This window comes from Seriola dumerili, unplaced genomic scaffold (genome assembly GCF_002260705.1).
Source record: "Seriola dumerili isolate Sdu_G_001 unplaced genomic scaffold, Sdu_1.0 BDQW01000242.1, whole genome shotgun sequence".
NCBI lineage: Eukaryota > Metazoa > Chordata > Actinopteri > Carangiformes > Carangidae > Seriola > Seriola dumerili.
Window position 1 is genome coordinate 6,935,498 of NW_019174497.1, and position 13,453 is coordinate 6,948,950.

Sequence of the window (13,453 nt, forward strand, 5' to 3'; positions counted from 1 at the left end):
TCAATGCAAACACTTTTATTGAACCAATAAGTTGCGACAACAGTTCTGTACAAGCAATTTTCCCTTCCAGTAAAATGTTTCTGGCATACAATTAAAGGTGAAGTACAAGGAAGCGCCGGATCCAACAGATGTGGTTTCACAGGAACCTGATTCCTGCTCCAAACTGAACACCATCACATATCCTGCAAGGAGAGGAGAAAATAATCTGAAATCAATCTCACCCAAAACAAGAATCAGATTATTGTTGGTGCATGTCAAACAGATGTAGGACATACAGTGGGGTTCATAAGTCTCTTAAAAGAATGCTCTCACAGTGTGCATGAAATGTTATCACATGATTATACAGAAAAAAGCTTGTTTTATTCAAATGATTTGCTTACAAGAGCAAATCATTTGAATAAAATAGAGCTAAATTTAAATTTTGTAATTATTCTTTAATTATTCCAGTTTTTTTTTTTATAAATAAAATAAATAAATGTATTTCTAAAAAAATATTTTTTGAAATACATTTGATTTAATTTCTAAAATGGAAAATTTTGACATTGCTCAGTATTTACTATGTTTGGCTTGATAAGCCCTTGAGTTTATTTCACACATATAAACAGATGTGTGACTTACACTGAATGAGCAGAAGAAACCCATCTTTACATGCAAACTCAACTTGATTGTTTGATCAATGCTTTTCTTTTCTAATTAATTTTTCAGTGTTTGTCTGCAGGGAGGCTATTGGACATCAAGTATATCCAGTATGCTTTTAATGTCCTTAAAGTAAATCTAATTTAAGAAATATAAAAATCATCCTAGCTAAAAATAGCTAACCTACCTGTCTCCACTCTGGACTCCCATGGGAATGCAGTAGTTCAGCTCTAGCCTGGCAATGTTTCCCAAACGCAGCACAATGCCCAGTCCGTATGACCAACGGATGCATTCTGCCAGTTTCTTCAAATGTGCTTGTGGCCCCTCACCTGGGTGAAAACAATCATTTTACTTTAATCAGACAGGAGATATCTGCAAACACCTGTATCTGTAATTTGCGCTGTAATTTGAGCAAACAAAACAAGTCCAAATTCCAAACCTGAACCAGATAACTAAAAGTAAGATAAAAATTCAAATTACCTCATAAAATTCAGGCATTAATGTCAAGTTCTGTTCCATAAAACGTGAACCTTTAACTGTCACTGCACTGATGCTCGATGTGTTTCAAGTTACTCACCATAGTTGAGGTTACAAAGGTTTCCCGCATTGAGGAAGAAGTGTGTTCTGAAGAGGTCACCAAACCCCCCCCTGCCTGGTCTGAAGGGTAGAGGGGTGTAGAGATGGAGGCCTCCAGCCCAGTAAGCCTCTCCTCCCAGGTAGTCCCCTGCCATACCAGTAATACCAGCACACAAGCTTTCAATTAACCATCAAACTTCAGTCCGGTTATCAAGCAGCTCAGCCAAGTTAGTATCTCACCTTCACTCTGTGGGCCCATACTGTACATACTGAATCCTCTGATACTGGTGGGGCCACCTAGATAGAACCTAGGAGGACACACAAAACACACAATGTGCAATACAGTTACGAGCTTTCTGTAAATACAAAAAGAATCCTACAGACGATGACATGTGACGCAAAAATACAGTGTGAAGTGAAAGGAATAAATGCATGATGGTGAGCTGAATACAACTTAAAGTCAGTCAGTGTAGTTTGCCCTGTTGATATAAATGAAGTCAGCAGTATCAACAGCAGAGGCTGTGATGCACAGCTCATGGGAGACAGTTAAGGTACACACACGTGCGTTAGCCACAACTTGCACAAAAATCTCCTCAAAACACTCTTCTGACTCATAAGTCAAATCTGAACACATGACATCATACACATATTTTTAGATTCAGTGTGACTTACAATGTCTGAGGACATCACTACATTCTCCGTTGTCCATCGCAAATAAACAATCAACATAATCATAGAAGAAAAGAGGCTCTTTATAACTCCAGAACTCGCCTGAGAATGATCATGTGTTTGAGTTTCCTTCAGTATAGCAGTAGTCCAGTGACAGCTCTCTGTACATCCATGTGTCAGTCTGCATATTTTTAATGATGCCAATTTGCCAAAATGAAACAAATATATAATTTTTTTTTAAAAAATGGGACTCATGTTGTCTCGATTGTGTCTGAGGTGGAGGCCACAGGGAAGACTGGTGTAGTTGATAATGGCAATAGGCTGGTGCACTGTCTTTCTGTACCTGTCTGCTATGCTTGTTGGCTTGTCACCAATGGGCAGGAGCAAACCGCCCCACAATGACGCAGAAAGGACCTGGAGGAGAAAGTCAAAGGGTTTAGTAAAGTTGACTTAAGTACATAATCACAGAAACAACAACCCAACGAAAGAAGTAGATGAAATTGTTGTTTTTTAATATAATAATTGTAAGCCTTGTTAAAGAACGACACCAGTGTTTCGGTCATTTAGTTAATTTTTCTGCTTAACTGGCCATTCTCACAAAAGCCTGGGTATATTATTATAGCTGAATTCTTTACTTATCACTTAATTATTGCACATAAATAATCTAAACTTCTACATCCTCTAATTTTACTTGTACTCTAGCTCGCTAAAACAGCTTGAATTTAAACTGTGTTAGATGAGATCACTTGATAAAGCAGAAACAGAAAATGTAGAAACTCACTGAGTCCCAGAAGAGCGATCTGTTGAGCTGGATCTCAAAGTCCTCCTTCAGGAAACTAGCGTCTCCCCCAGTGTAACCAGCCAGTTCCTACACAACCACAGCATCAGTGATATTGTTTTCATACAGCATCTTAAAAAGCTCTGACTTAGTGGTAAACAACAAACCTGATGGATCTTAAACAAGCCACCTTTCTTGGGAAGGATGGAGGAATTTCTGGTGTCAATGACCATAGCGTGCTGAAAAACAAAATGGAACTGTTCACACAAGCAACAACTAAATAATGCCACAGTGTACGCCACGGTTTCTTACTGGATATTCAGTTTTTATGCCACTATTCAACATAATTCAAATCTACCATTCAAAATCCCCACACATCCGGACTTCAGCACTGAAGACCAGGTTTGGCATGAATTTTATGACAGAGGACTTGAATGGAATGGTTGTGGAGTTGTGAAACTCCACAACCATTTCAAACGCCACAATAAAAAATGCTATTTTAAAACAAGAGACACATACCGAAAGTGAAGACTTGAGAGAATGGCCACTCTCCTCCCGGACGGCGAACGAGGCGGTGCGAGCCAGACAGCCCAGCTCCCTCCAAACTCCCTCCCACTTTAGGGTTTGGTTGGTCTTCCACACGGGGAACTGTGTGTGATCAATTAGCAATAATACACCAATCTATTACTTGTAGAGCTCTCATGCAGTAGATGCGTATACAGCATGAACTGTTTCTAACATAAAAACTACTGTCTCCTCACAACAAAGAAAGAATAATGGCTCTTCGAAAGCCAATAAAAAATATTGTTTTTGCAAACAACATTTTTAATTGTGCAAACTGTGGAAAAATAGGCACATAAATAAAAATAAGTATTTACGCTCAGTTCTGCAGAGACGCCTCGATCTGTCTCCCTTAGTGAACTCCATGGAAACTGACCAGTGACTTTGTAAAGGTTGATTGAGACACTGAAAATGAAAAAAGAAAAGAATAAATTTCAATACTCTGCAAGGATTCCTTTGTGATTCCAAACCACCTATAGTTATAAGTTATATAGGTAATAGAATATATATATATTATATACTATTTATATATATATATATATATATATAGTATTTGAATGTTTTTAAATAAAATAATCTTTAAAAGTGTGCTTAAAAACTCTAGCTGACCACTAAAAGATTAAATCCATGGCATAGCAACAGGAAGAATTAAAAGAGAAAGATGGTGAATCGACAAGCAATCAAACAAAAGAGAAAAACTGAGCTTCCCCTGTTTTAAGTTCAGTTCATTTTAAATAAAAAGTTCTCTGAAAAAGCATTATTTAGCCTCCATATCATCACATTGCCCTGGCATTTGCTATAGCTCCTAACGGATGGACCCAACTCTAAAGCTTAAGTAGCAGGAGTGTGACCTTATCTGGCTGATGTCCAACCTCAACCACTGGGCTAATGGAGGAGATGATATAAACTTATGGCAAAAGAATGAGCTGTCCCACAGACATAACAGACACACGTGTATCAAGGTGATTCGATTCTATGAACAGGTGTGAAGTTGTTCATATCTTACTTGCGTTCAAAGCGTCCTGGTTGGGGTTTGAAGAAGGACAGGCCATAGGATGTCTCTTTGGTGCCATAGGAGAACTGGAAGGTGAGTTTCTCTGCACGACCAAATACATTAGGTAACTTCAGGCCCAGTACCTGGATTTAAAGTAAGGTGAGATTTGTGATCTGTGTCATGGTATAATAACTTCATCACAATGCCATACACACTGAACCATCATAGTGCTCACCATGCTTCCTTCATTGTTTCCAACCATAGTGTTGTAGCTGCCCGTCATCCGCCTCAGCTCAGTGACCTCAAAGGTCACGTCAAGGCCGTTAGGAAGAGCATCTTCACCTAAAGACAAGAGAAACAATGAGACAGATATCTCACGTGGTGATGTGTGTACTGACCCTATTTCATGGTTCAACGTCATTTGTAAATCTATTTGGAAAATGCAAATACCTACTGTATGTATAACCATAAGACTGTGCCGTGACTGACAGTACCTCGTGAGGTGTCAATAACAACTTCAACTTTTCTGAAGATGCCGAGACGCAGTAGCTTCTGTCGGGCTTCATGGGACTTTCGCATCACCTGCACCACAATTCAAACCACGTGTTGATAACTGGAACTGCTATTCACAAACATAAACCGAGCAACCATCACATAGTACTGCTGTGCACACATGCACTTACATCAATCAAGTTTCTTGCCCGGAAAACTTCTGCGATTTCATAAGTCAACAGGTCCTCCTTGGTTCGCCCGAGCCCATCTATGTGTACTCGTTGAACCACAACCTGAAAAAACAAGACCGCGTTAGGAACAGGAGTCAGGTCTGGGAATGTGAGAGTCCTAGTGAGAGAGCTGTGTAATTACTGTCTGGAGCAAAACAAATCTTACATCCTTGTTTTCAAGAACTTCTTGCTTTGGCTCCTGCTCAATGTCTAGAGCCTCAATGTCGTCTGCTTGAACTCCAAGTTCTGGCCCACGCATGGGCAGAGGGTCCAGGCTCTGCAACACAAAAAGTATTATAATCCCAGTCAGAGTTCTTACAGTGTTCTACCAGTCAAATCTGAGTCTCCTCCAAGGAATTTAATATTTTCCACAATAATTAAATGCCATTCAGCAGATTAGGGCTGTAATTGATGATTATTTTTTTCTATAGATCAATCTGCTGATTATTTTCTCAATCAACTGATTAATCATTTGATCTATATAACCTAACGTGTGAAACATGTCAAACACACTTATCTTCAGTCCAAGGTGTCATCGTCAAATTCTTGACTAATTTTCTGTCGATTGATTATTTGACTAATTGTTTCAGCTCTACACAACACCATAATGTAAGCAGATACAACTTACAAAAAATATGACTGAATTAATAACGTGTGAAAAATAAAATGAACGTGATTGATGAAGAGAAGAGTAAATTTAATTAAGTTTTAATTTATTTCATCAACTGAATGGTAATAAAGGAAAAAACTTTTTTTTTTAACCAAGTGACTGGAGATTAAAGGAAAAGTACAAAGTTTTATATTGTCTCTTACAGTTCATTTTGATTATTCATCTAACAATATTATTTATTGATCTATCATAGTAGGACCAGTCGAGGGTGACATCTTCAAATGTATGACTGTTGGTATTGCTACCAACAGTCCAAAACCCAAAGATATTCAGTTTAGTTTGTTTTAAAACAGAGCAAAGCAACAAATCCTGCCATGGGAGAGCCTGCTGTCAAAGAATGTTTGTTATTTTGCACTATTTCTTCTTGAAAAATGAGTAAAATAATCAATACATTATAAAAAATAGACTAATTTATTCATAGTTTTGATTTTGTGTCAATTGACTAATCGACTGATATCTTCAGTTCAATATTCTAGTTATAATTTTGACTCGTCAAATTGCTGTTCACACGTTTCATGGCTCCATATAAGACCACAGTATTTCTAAGTTTGGCTACAGTCCTGTACAAGATGAGTGCAATGCAGTGGTGGAAAGTGACTAAGTACATTTACTCAAGCACTGCATCTGAATATAATTTTGAGATGCTAGTACTTTACTTGAGTACTTTCACTCTCTGCTACTTTATAATTCGACTCCACAGTAATTCAGATGGAAATACTGTTCTTTTCACTCCTCTACATTTATTTAACAGCTCTAGTTACTTAAGTTAAGTTAAGATTAATACAAAATATGACTGATATTCAACAATCAACGAATAAATTGTATCAGTATATAAAGTATTTTAAATTACGCTCACCTTTACCAGCTTCAACATTAGTAATGCTTTCATATTCATGTGTCAATAATTAATCCAATAATATAATATTTGTTATTCTGAAAGGGGTCATTCTGTATAATGAGTACTCTTGCTTTTGGTACTTTAGTTTGTTTTTATGCTAAATACAGGACTTTTACCTGTAACAGAGGATTTCTGCACTGTGGCATTGCGTTTGTACTCAAGTAAGAATGCTGTAAGCAAAACACATGCAGGAGGACTACAGTGAGTGGAGGCGCCACTAGCATCTCACGTTACTGTGCAGTGCTATTACAGTACATTTACGTTGCATTGTGAGTTAAAAACTAGCTGCCACGTTTAGCAGGAAATTAGCTTTGTTTGTTGTCACAGAGCTGGATGCCTGAGCTTTGCTGTTCAATGAACAGTGTGGGCCTGTTCTTACAGCACAGCAACCAGATAACTGAACACACACTGGACACACAGAGAGGTCAAAGTCATAGCTGACACGGTCACTGGACTTGTCCTTACCCGGGCATGGACGGTGCCCATGCTGAGCTCCACAGGGCGCTGTCCCGGTAAATATGGGCGAAACTTTGTGTGGAAAAAGAGAAACTAATTTAACCTACAAGTAACCGGAGAAAGGCGAAGAAGCTCCGTAAAAGGAGACGGCCATGTCACTTCCTGACCACGCCTTCTGTTGGTGCGCGTTCAACACGTCAACGCTGCAAAATGAGAAACAATGAAAAGAAAATTACATACATCTTAAGTAAAAGCGTATCACCATTATTTCTAAGTATATTACTACTTCTGCAATTATTGTGTTGTATAAATCATATAACGTTTTCAGTGATGGAAAGTACATTCACTCAAATACTGTACCAATTCAAGGTACTTGTACTTGAGTATTTCCATATTATGACACCTAATACAAAACAAATGAAAAGATTATGAAATATGATGTTTCAAAATAGCTTAAACTACCCAACAGTATTTTGTATTAGCACTGAAACCATTTTAAAATGGCTGCTTTAAGTCATTTTTCATGTAAAAATGCCAAACATTTCATGCTTATTTTCAGATATAATGGTTTGCCTCTTTTCCTTTTTATAATTTTAACAATAGTGGTGAAGTTCGGACTATTGGTTTGGTCAGACAACTGATTCATGAGTTACAATAATCTAATGACATAATGTGTAATAGTCACAGGGGCCATTTTTACTTTTAATACTATTAATACATAGTTGTATTAAAATGCATGTACTTCAATACTTAAAAAGAAAAATGAAATAAAAAACTTTTTCAGTTAGTATTCAGATAGCGATCAAGATTGACAGATCATGTCACATCATGAAAGGTTTTTGTCTGATTAAGTTCATTTATTTTATCTAATTACTACTATTGATTTCGTTTAAATGATTATTTTTTAAATATGATAAGCACTATTAACTACATACAAAAGAAAAAAAAAAGAATAACATTAATTAATAACAATAAAATAACATTTGTGTTTTTTCCTGGGCAGTCAAATAATGGAAGATACAGACACAAACCAAAATTGTATTACTTTATTATCTATTAATATATATACATATATCACAGGAGAAAATGTTATGTTTACCAGAGTAACCATTATCATTATTTTACATTGTGTTTCTAGGAATTGCTTATGTTTTTGGCTTGGTTACTGTGAATGTTTAGGCCTACAGAGTCATGAGGTTAAAAAGGTCATGAGTGTCTGGGGAGGTGGGCAGCTTCAGAGATAATCCCAAAGGTCATTTTCAGCAATAAACCTACATATATCCTTGTTAGTGGAAAACATTTTTTCAATTTATGAAGGAAAAGGGAAAATCATTTATTAGAACCAAAATGCTGAGCTATAGGATGTAGACTTATGATAATGAATTGGTGTTATTTCTTGAGGCTTCACCTCCAGTTTTTAGAAGGAAGTCCACCACAATATATGAATGTTGACTGTGAAAAGGATGGTCAATATACTTGAATGAAAATGAAATTGCCTGAAACACAAACTCCACAAAAACTCAAAAACTCCACTGGTAGTTTAAAAACAACAATTATGTAAAATGTGCTCCTTTGACCAAACACAGTTCTCCACTCTCAATCACAATATCCAGGTGCATTTCAACATTATAACACTCTATACATGACATATTAACTCAGTGGAATAAAAGTTCAGGGTTGTTTGTATGTTGCTGAGCATCTCTGTAGGCCTTTTATCCTGTAACAACAAAATGAGAAATACATTTACTTTTCATAATAAGGTGAATTTTAAAATACTTGTGTAGATTGTCTTTGTCTTGCTGTTTAGATTTTACAAGTTGCCCTTACGCTTCTGTTTTGAAAGTCTCTTGGGATATTCTGTCTTCATTTGCACCTTCAGGACATTCGTTAATGTTTTTTATGCCCAGAGTGGTCAGTGCTGTGGGGAAAAAGGCTCTGTGAGTATTAGTCCACAGTTCATTATTCTGAAAAAATAACATTCCTGTGATAATCTTAATTTTGTTGTAGGCTAAGAAGTGATAATTGGGTGAATTAACAGTTCCTATATGTAAAGAATGAATAAATACGCTACTTCATATGAAATATTGTATAAGTAATTAGTGGTTCTAATACAGAAAGACTGAATACATATGCGAGAAATTAATGCATGAAAATATTATTTAATGTTTTCTTTGGTGACCTTAGAATTATTTAGCCAATATAAATAACTATCATGTAGTTACTTATATTGAGAGTGTGTGCAGATTCATTCCCTCTGCCCAAGAAAGTGTAACTGTGTCCATGTCCTGCGCTCACCCTGCTTGTATTGTGCAAAAGTGATGTATTTTTGTTTAGTAGGGTCCAGTATCCCATAGACTGCATCCAGGTTGGAGTTGTTGAACAGATTTGGTCCTTTCACACCGCTCTGTTGAGAAAGCTTCAGCTGTTCCAGCTGCTCAATCAGAAACTGTCTGGGCTTCTCTGAATGGAAGAATCAATCACAATATTTTTAAAAAATCACTGCTACTAAAATAATAAAGGTTAAATTATTAAACCCCACAGTGCTCTAGGGATAGTTTGGAAGAAGATTTAGAACAATAACAGGAGAACAATACCTTATATGAACAATAACTAGTAAAAATATATCAATAAAAGTGATATATCTTATTTGAATACACGTTTTAGATATCAACATTTAGTTATATCCATAGGAGGGGCATTTGTGCTGTGTTAATAGGTGTAAGTAGTAACCTCAAACTGTACAACACACCACAGCAAATGTATTGGTGAATGGTTGAAATTTATGAATTATACAGAGAGGTGTTTCTGTAATTCAGCCTACCCTCTACCTCTACAAAATTATAGAGAAACATGTCATCAACACCTATTCTAAACAGTTTCAACATCAACTGAGCAACACAGATCCAGTCCAACACAGACAGAATTAAATAAGAGATACTGTATATATATTTGTGACTGAAAAGCTAACTAATTACCTGTCATTTGTGTGTTATCGGTTATAATTTGAGCTTGATCGCTATCTATTTCTAATACCAAGCGTTTTTTCAGCACAGTGTGTTAAAACAGAAAGATAAGCTCTAACCAGGTCTGTAGAAGAAGAGCATGCTGGTCAGGTTGTCCATGAGCTCGATTATTTTGTGTTTTTTGAGATAATCAGCGGCGTCTTCTTCTCTCTGCGCCGCCATCTTCGCCACTTCACTTTTGTTTAAACTTGTTGCTATGATACACAACAGCTAACAACTGAGGCGCGAGCGCACACACTTGTTTGTTCCAATAGCCTACTTGTGAGGTCCCTACCCTAACGCTGATCTAAAACCAGGTCATTTCTTGAGTTATAGTTAATATTGCTACATAAAGTCTTAGAACACTCACAGTAGTGTTGTAACTACCAGTTGCATAGACAGGCTGCGAAGTGCCTGACTGGAATTTATTGGTTGCTTTCATGTTCTCATCTGGGAACGTTTATGCATTGAAATACCAATGTATATAAACCTGGTAGCCTAAAATGTAATTTGATTTAATCATTTTAATTTTATTATTACCATATAACATGTTTTACCCCTCCCATTTTCTCTTTTAAAAATGTAACGTGTAAGTAATTTTACTTCTGTTAAAGTACTTTTACTTGAGTTCAATTCCCCACCTCTAGCAGTTACCAGACATAGGCTGTTTACATTGCTGGTTGTAGCTGCAGTTTGGATATTGCTGATTTTATTCATTTCATCAATAATTTCTTTTCTGACGTTGTGACAGCCATTTTATCCAAAGCCTTACCATGGCACAGTTATCTGATTATGCAAAAGGAAGAAATAAATGGACTTCCTCTCGCATTTTGGATGTATTGTGCTGTTGGTTACTGTCAGGTGCTGAATTCTTTCACCTGTGCACGCAAAACTTTTTTTGTTTTTTTGCCTTGTGGTCATTTGTTTTAGGCTTAAAGCTATTTTGTTGAGTACTCTTTGGCCAAATTCAACTGAAAACTACATTTATACTTGACACTGGATAAAACGCTACACAATAAACAACCACAATATAAACAAAAACAACATGGGTCTTAAAATTAAATTTTGACACAGAGTACTTCAACAAGATGGCGGTTATAGTAGATATTGTTCTTCAGTGGTGTAAATGTCTGACAAATTTCTAATTAATCAAGTTGTATAGATTTGAAATTATTTGAATGAACCTTGGGCTTTTGTGGGCTCTGAGCAGTTGTCTGTTTTGTTATGTTGGTAATCCAGCCATCTTGATGTTGATTGTTTTGTCTGACCAACAGTCCAAAACAAACACACTTTACTTTTAGTCCTATCTTTATAATTCATAAGCAGTATACAAACATTGAATAAATCATTTATAACCCACTATAATGTAGTTGTAAGTGAAGGCTGGTTTATAATCAGAAATGAATGACATTATAACCCATATTGTGTGTGTGTAGTTTTATCAGCTCTATCAGTCATTACTTAAATATTCATATACTTATTATAAATGGGAGTTTTAACTTTAGGTTTTACCAGATTGATCACTTTTGCAAGCTAGTGAATTTGTCTGTATAGAATATTTACCACAAACTACTGCCAAAAGTTCTGCTTGGTATTTTTATTTAAAATATGTTTTGTCTGCTTGGATGAAACTATCAACTTAAGCACAGTTATTGTGTGTCCATAAAGCATCCTCTTACTCTTTTACATATTTCACCTCTCCTACAAATGCAAATACATTCAAAAAGGATAAAGAGATGTTTTCACAAGAGATGGATGCGACTGTTTGTATAAACGAAAAGATCATGTTCCAGATAAGATGCTTATCCTGGACGGTCAGGCATCAATGATGCAGCATCTGATTCCACTCTTGTTCGTTCAATTAAAAGAGAAACATCAAACACAGAAGATATCCATTTGCAGGTATTCTGGAAATGACTCTTCCACCTTGGCTCGTTTCAGCCTCTAGCTGTTGGCAAAAACTGGACAAAGTCTGAATGACTGAGTGTCCATCACACAGATGATGTGTAGTTCCACATCAGTCCACCTTTTGTTCTGCTTTAAACTGCTGTAATGCCGCAGTAGCTTCTTCTCTGACTTTGTAGCCCCGCAGTTCGGTCTGAAGCTCCCCAGGCTTTGGTGGGAGCTCTGGTATACTCTGAAAGAACAACAAGCACTGTTAAACACATAATGACAAACTGAGCCTATTTTGTCAGGTGGTGATGTAATTTTTAAAAAATTCCACGCATACGGTTAGCTATTAATAATATGACATTAAATCTACATATTTTCAGCAGCTGTCAAATGACATTATGGTGAATGCAGGAAAATGACAAATGACATACAATAGGCTGGGTGATATGGCTGATCACAAGGATGTATCACTACAGCTGATGAACGGTACTAAGATACACATTGTAGTACGTGTAATAAAAGTACACCTTGATACTTGTATGTACAAAACTGGTGCATGTTTTTTTGTTGTGTCCAAACCTTTCAAAAACCTGGAAATGGCCATGATAATAATTTCAACACATCCCAATACTGAACAGACTTTGGTGATTTCACGCACAGAACATCCACAGAAAACACACACAGGCCACTGTGAAATAAAAAGGATTATTTTGTCCCTCACCAGATCAGGTAGGTAGTACTGATGGACGACCTGTGCCCCTAAAAACATAGACAGTACACTAGCTCCAAACATCCTAATGTACCGAGGCCAAGACACACCAGCTGGCATCTTCACAGACTTCCGCAACCTGGAAAAAGGAGAGAAAGAGATTAGTAAACAAATCAAAACTGTGTGCCTGAAAGAAGCATGTAATTTTTGACTGCTCTCCTTTTTAATTTGGTGCCAAGTCAAACTGATGTGAAACCCTTTTCTTGCTAAATGAAATTAGTTATTTGTCTGCTAATAGGATCCTGTATGGGTATGGGTTACAATTAAGCATTCATATCAAAGCAAAGATCATAATTTTATTAACATACTGTATATGATTGTAAACCACCTGCACAGTGGCCGTATCCACTGACAGGGAATCTACTGCCAATGTTTGTTAGCCCTGATGTAACAGCTACCAGGGATAAAAGTTTGAAAAACAGACAAAGGTGACACAGCGAGAGACATCAACTGACATGAAGTGACCCTGCTAAGACCTTACCTTGTTTATTTCACTGTCATTTAATTAAATAGCCGCAAACTGAAGCTGATTTTCACCATCTTAAACATAAGTGTCATGCAGGTCATGCTGTTTAGCTAACATGAAGATTGTTTAAAGTGGTTGAGAACTCTCACTCTGCCTCTATTTACGGATACCACAAACGTTAAGATTCCGTTTCCCCGTTTCGCCCGTTTATGCATTGGTGGTCCCCCTTTTGTGAATTTATCGGTTGAGGTGGAATGTAATCATGTTTTAGGCGTCAATGATAAAGCATACTTGCTTTCTATAACACTACTTTAGTTTGAAGCTGCATCTCAAATTAGCATGTTTGGACATTTTCTATTGCAC

At 36.7% G+C, this 13,453-nt stretch overlaps 3 protein-coding genes across 4 annotated transcripts; all 3 read right to left on the reverse strand.

The window, feature by feature from the left end:
- LOC111229689 (sorting and assembly machinery component 50 homolog A) lies at nt 1-7,119 on the reverse strand. 2 transcript variants are annotated; one of them, XM_022756114.1, is made up of 15 exons: nt 6,970-7,119; nt 5,103-5,213; nt 4,898-4,999; nt 4,709-4,796; nt 4,450-4,556; nt 4,227-4,357; nt 3,538-3,625; nt 3,179-3,307; nt 2,827-2,898; nt 2,663-2,749; nt 2,225-2,295; nt 1,453-1,520; nt 1,214-1,360; nt 824-965; nt 1-182 (listed from the first exon to the last, which is right to left on the reverse strand). In XM_022756114.1, the coding sequence occupies exons 1-15, from the start codon at nt 6,988-6,990 to the stop codon at nt 137-139; spliced, it is 1,410 nt and encodes a 469-aa protein (XP_022611835.1). In that variant the 5' UTR covers nt 6,991-7,119; the 3' UTR covers nt 1-136. The 2 variants fall into 2 exon arrangements, with proteins under 2 accessions (XP_022611835.1, XP_022611834.1); XM_022756113.1 differs by having other exon boundaries at nt 1,214-1,369.
- A 924-nt stretch (nt 7,120-8,043) lies between these two features.
- LOC111229849 (EF-hand calcium-binding domain-containing protein 10-like) lies at nt 8,044-10,161 on the reverse strand. Its single transcript, XM_022756334.1, has 4 exons — nt 10,043-10,161; nt 9,256-9,420; nt 8,788-8,878; nt 8,044-8,677 (listed from the first exon to the last, which is right to left on the reverse strand). Exons 1-4 carry the CDS (start codon nt 10,143-10,145, stop codon nt 8,632-8,634), a joined length of 405 nt encoding a protein of 134 aa, XP_022612055.1. The 5' UTR covers nt 10,146-10,161; the 3' UTR covers nt 8,044-8,631.
- Nucleotides 10,162-11,527: 1,366 nt separating this feature from the next.
- On the reverse strand, nt 11,528-13,207 carry cunh12orf73 (chromosome unknown C12orf73 homolog). The gene is made up of 3 exons (XM_022756340.1): nt 13,106-13,207; nt 12,577-12,703; nt 11,528-12,099 (listed from the first exon to the last, which is right to left on the reverse strand). Exons 2-3 carry the CDS (start codon nt 12,682-12,684, stop codon nt 11,980-11,982), a joined length of 228 nt encoding a protein of 75 aa, XP_022612061.1. The 5' UTR covers nt 12,685-12,703; nt 13,106-13,207; the 3' UTR covers nt 11,528-11,979.
- Between the last annotated feature and the right edge of the window lie 246 nt (nt 13,208-13,453).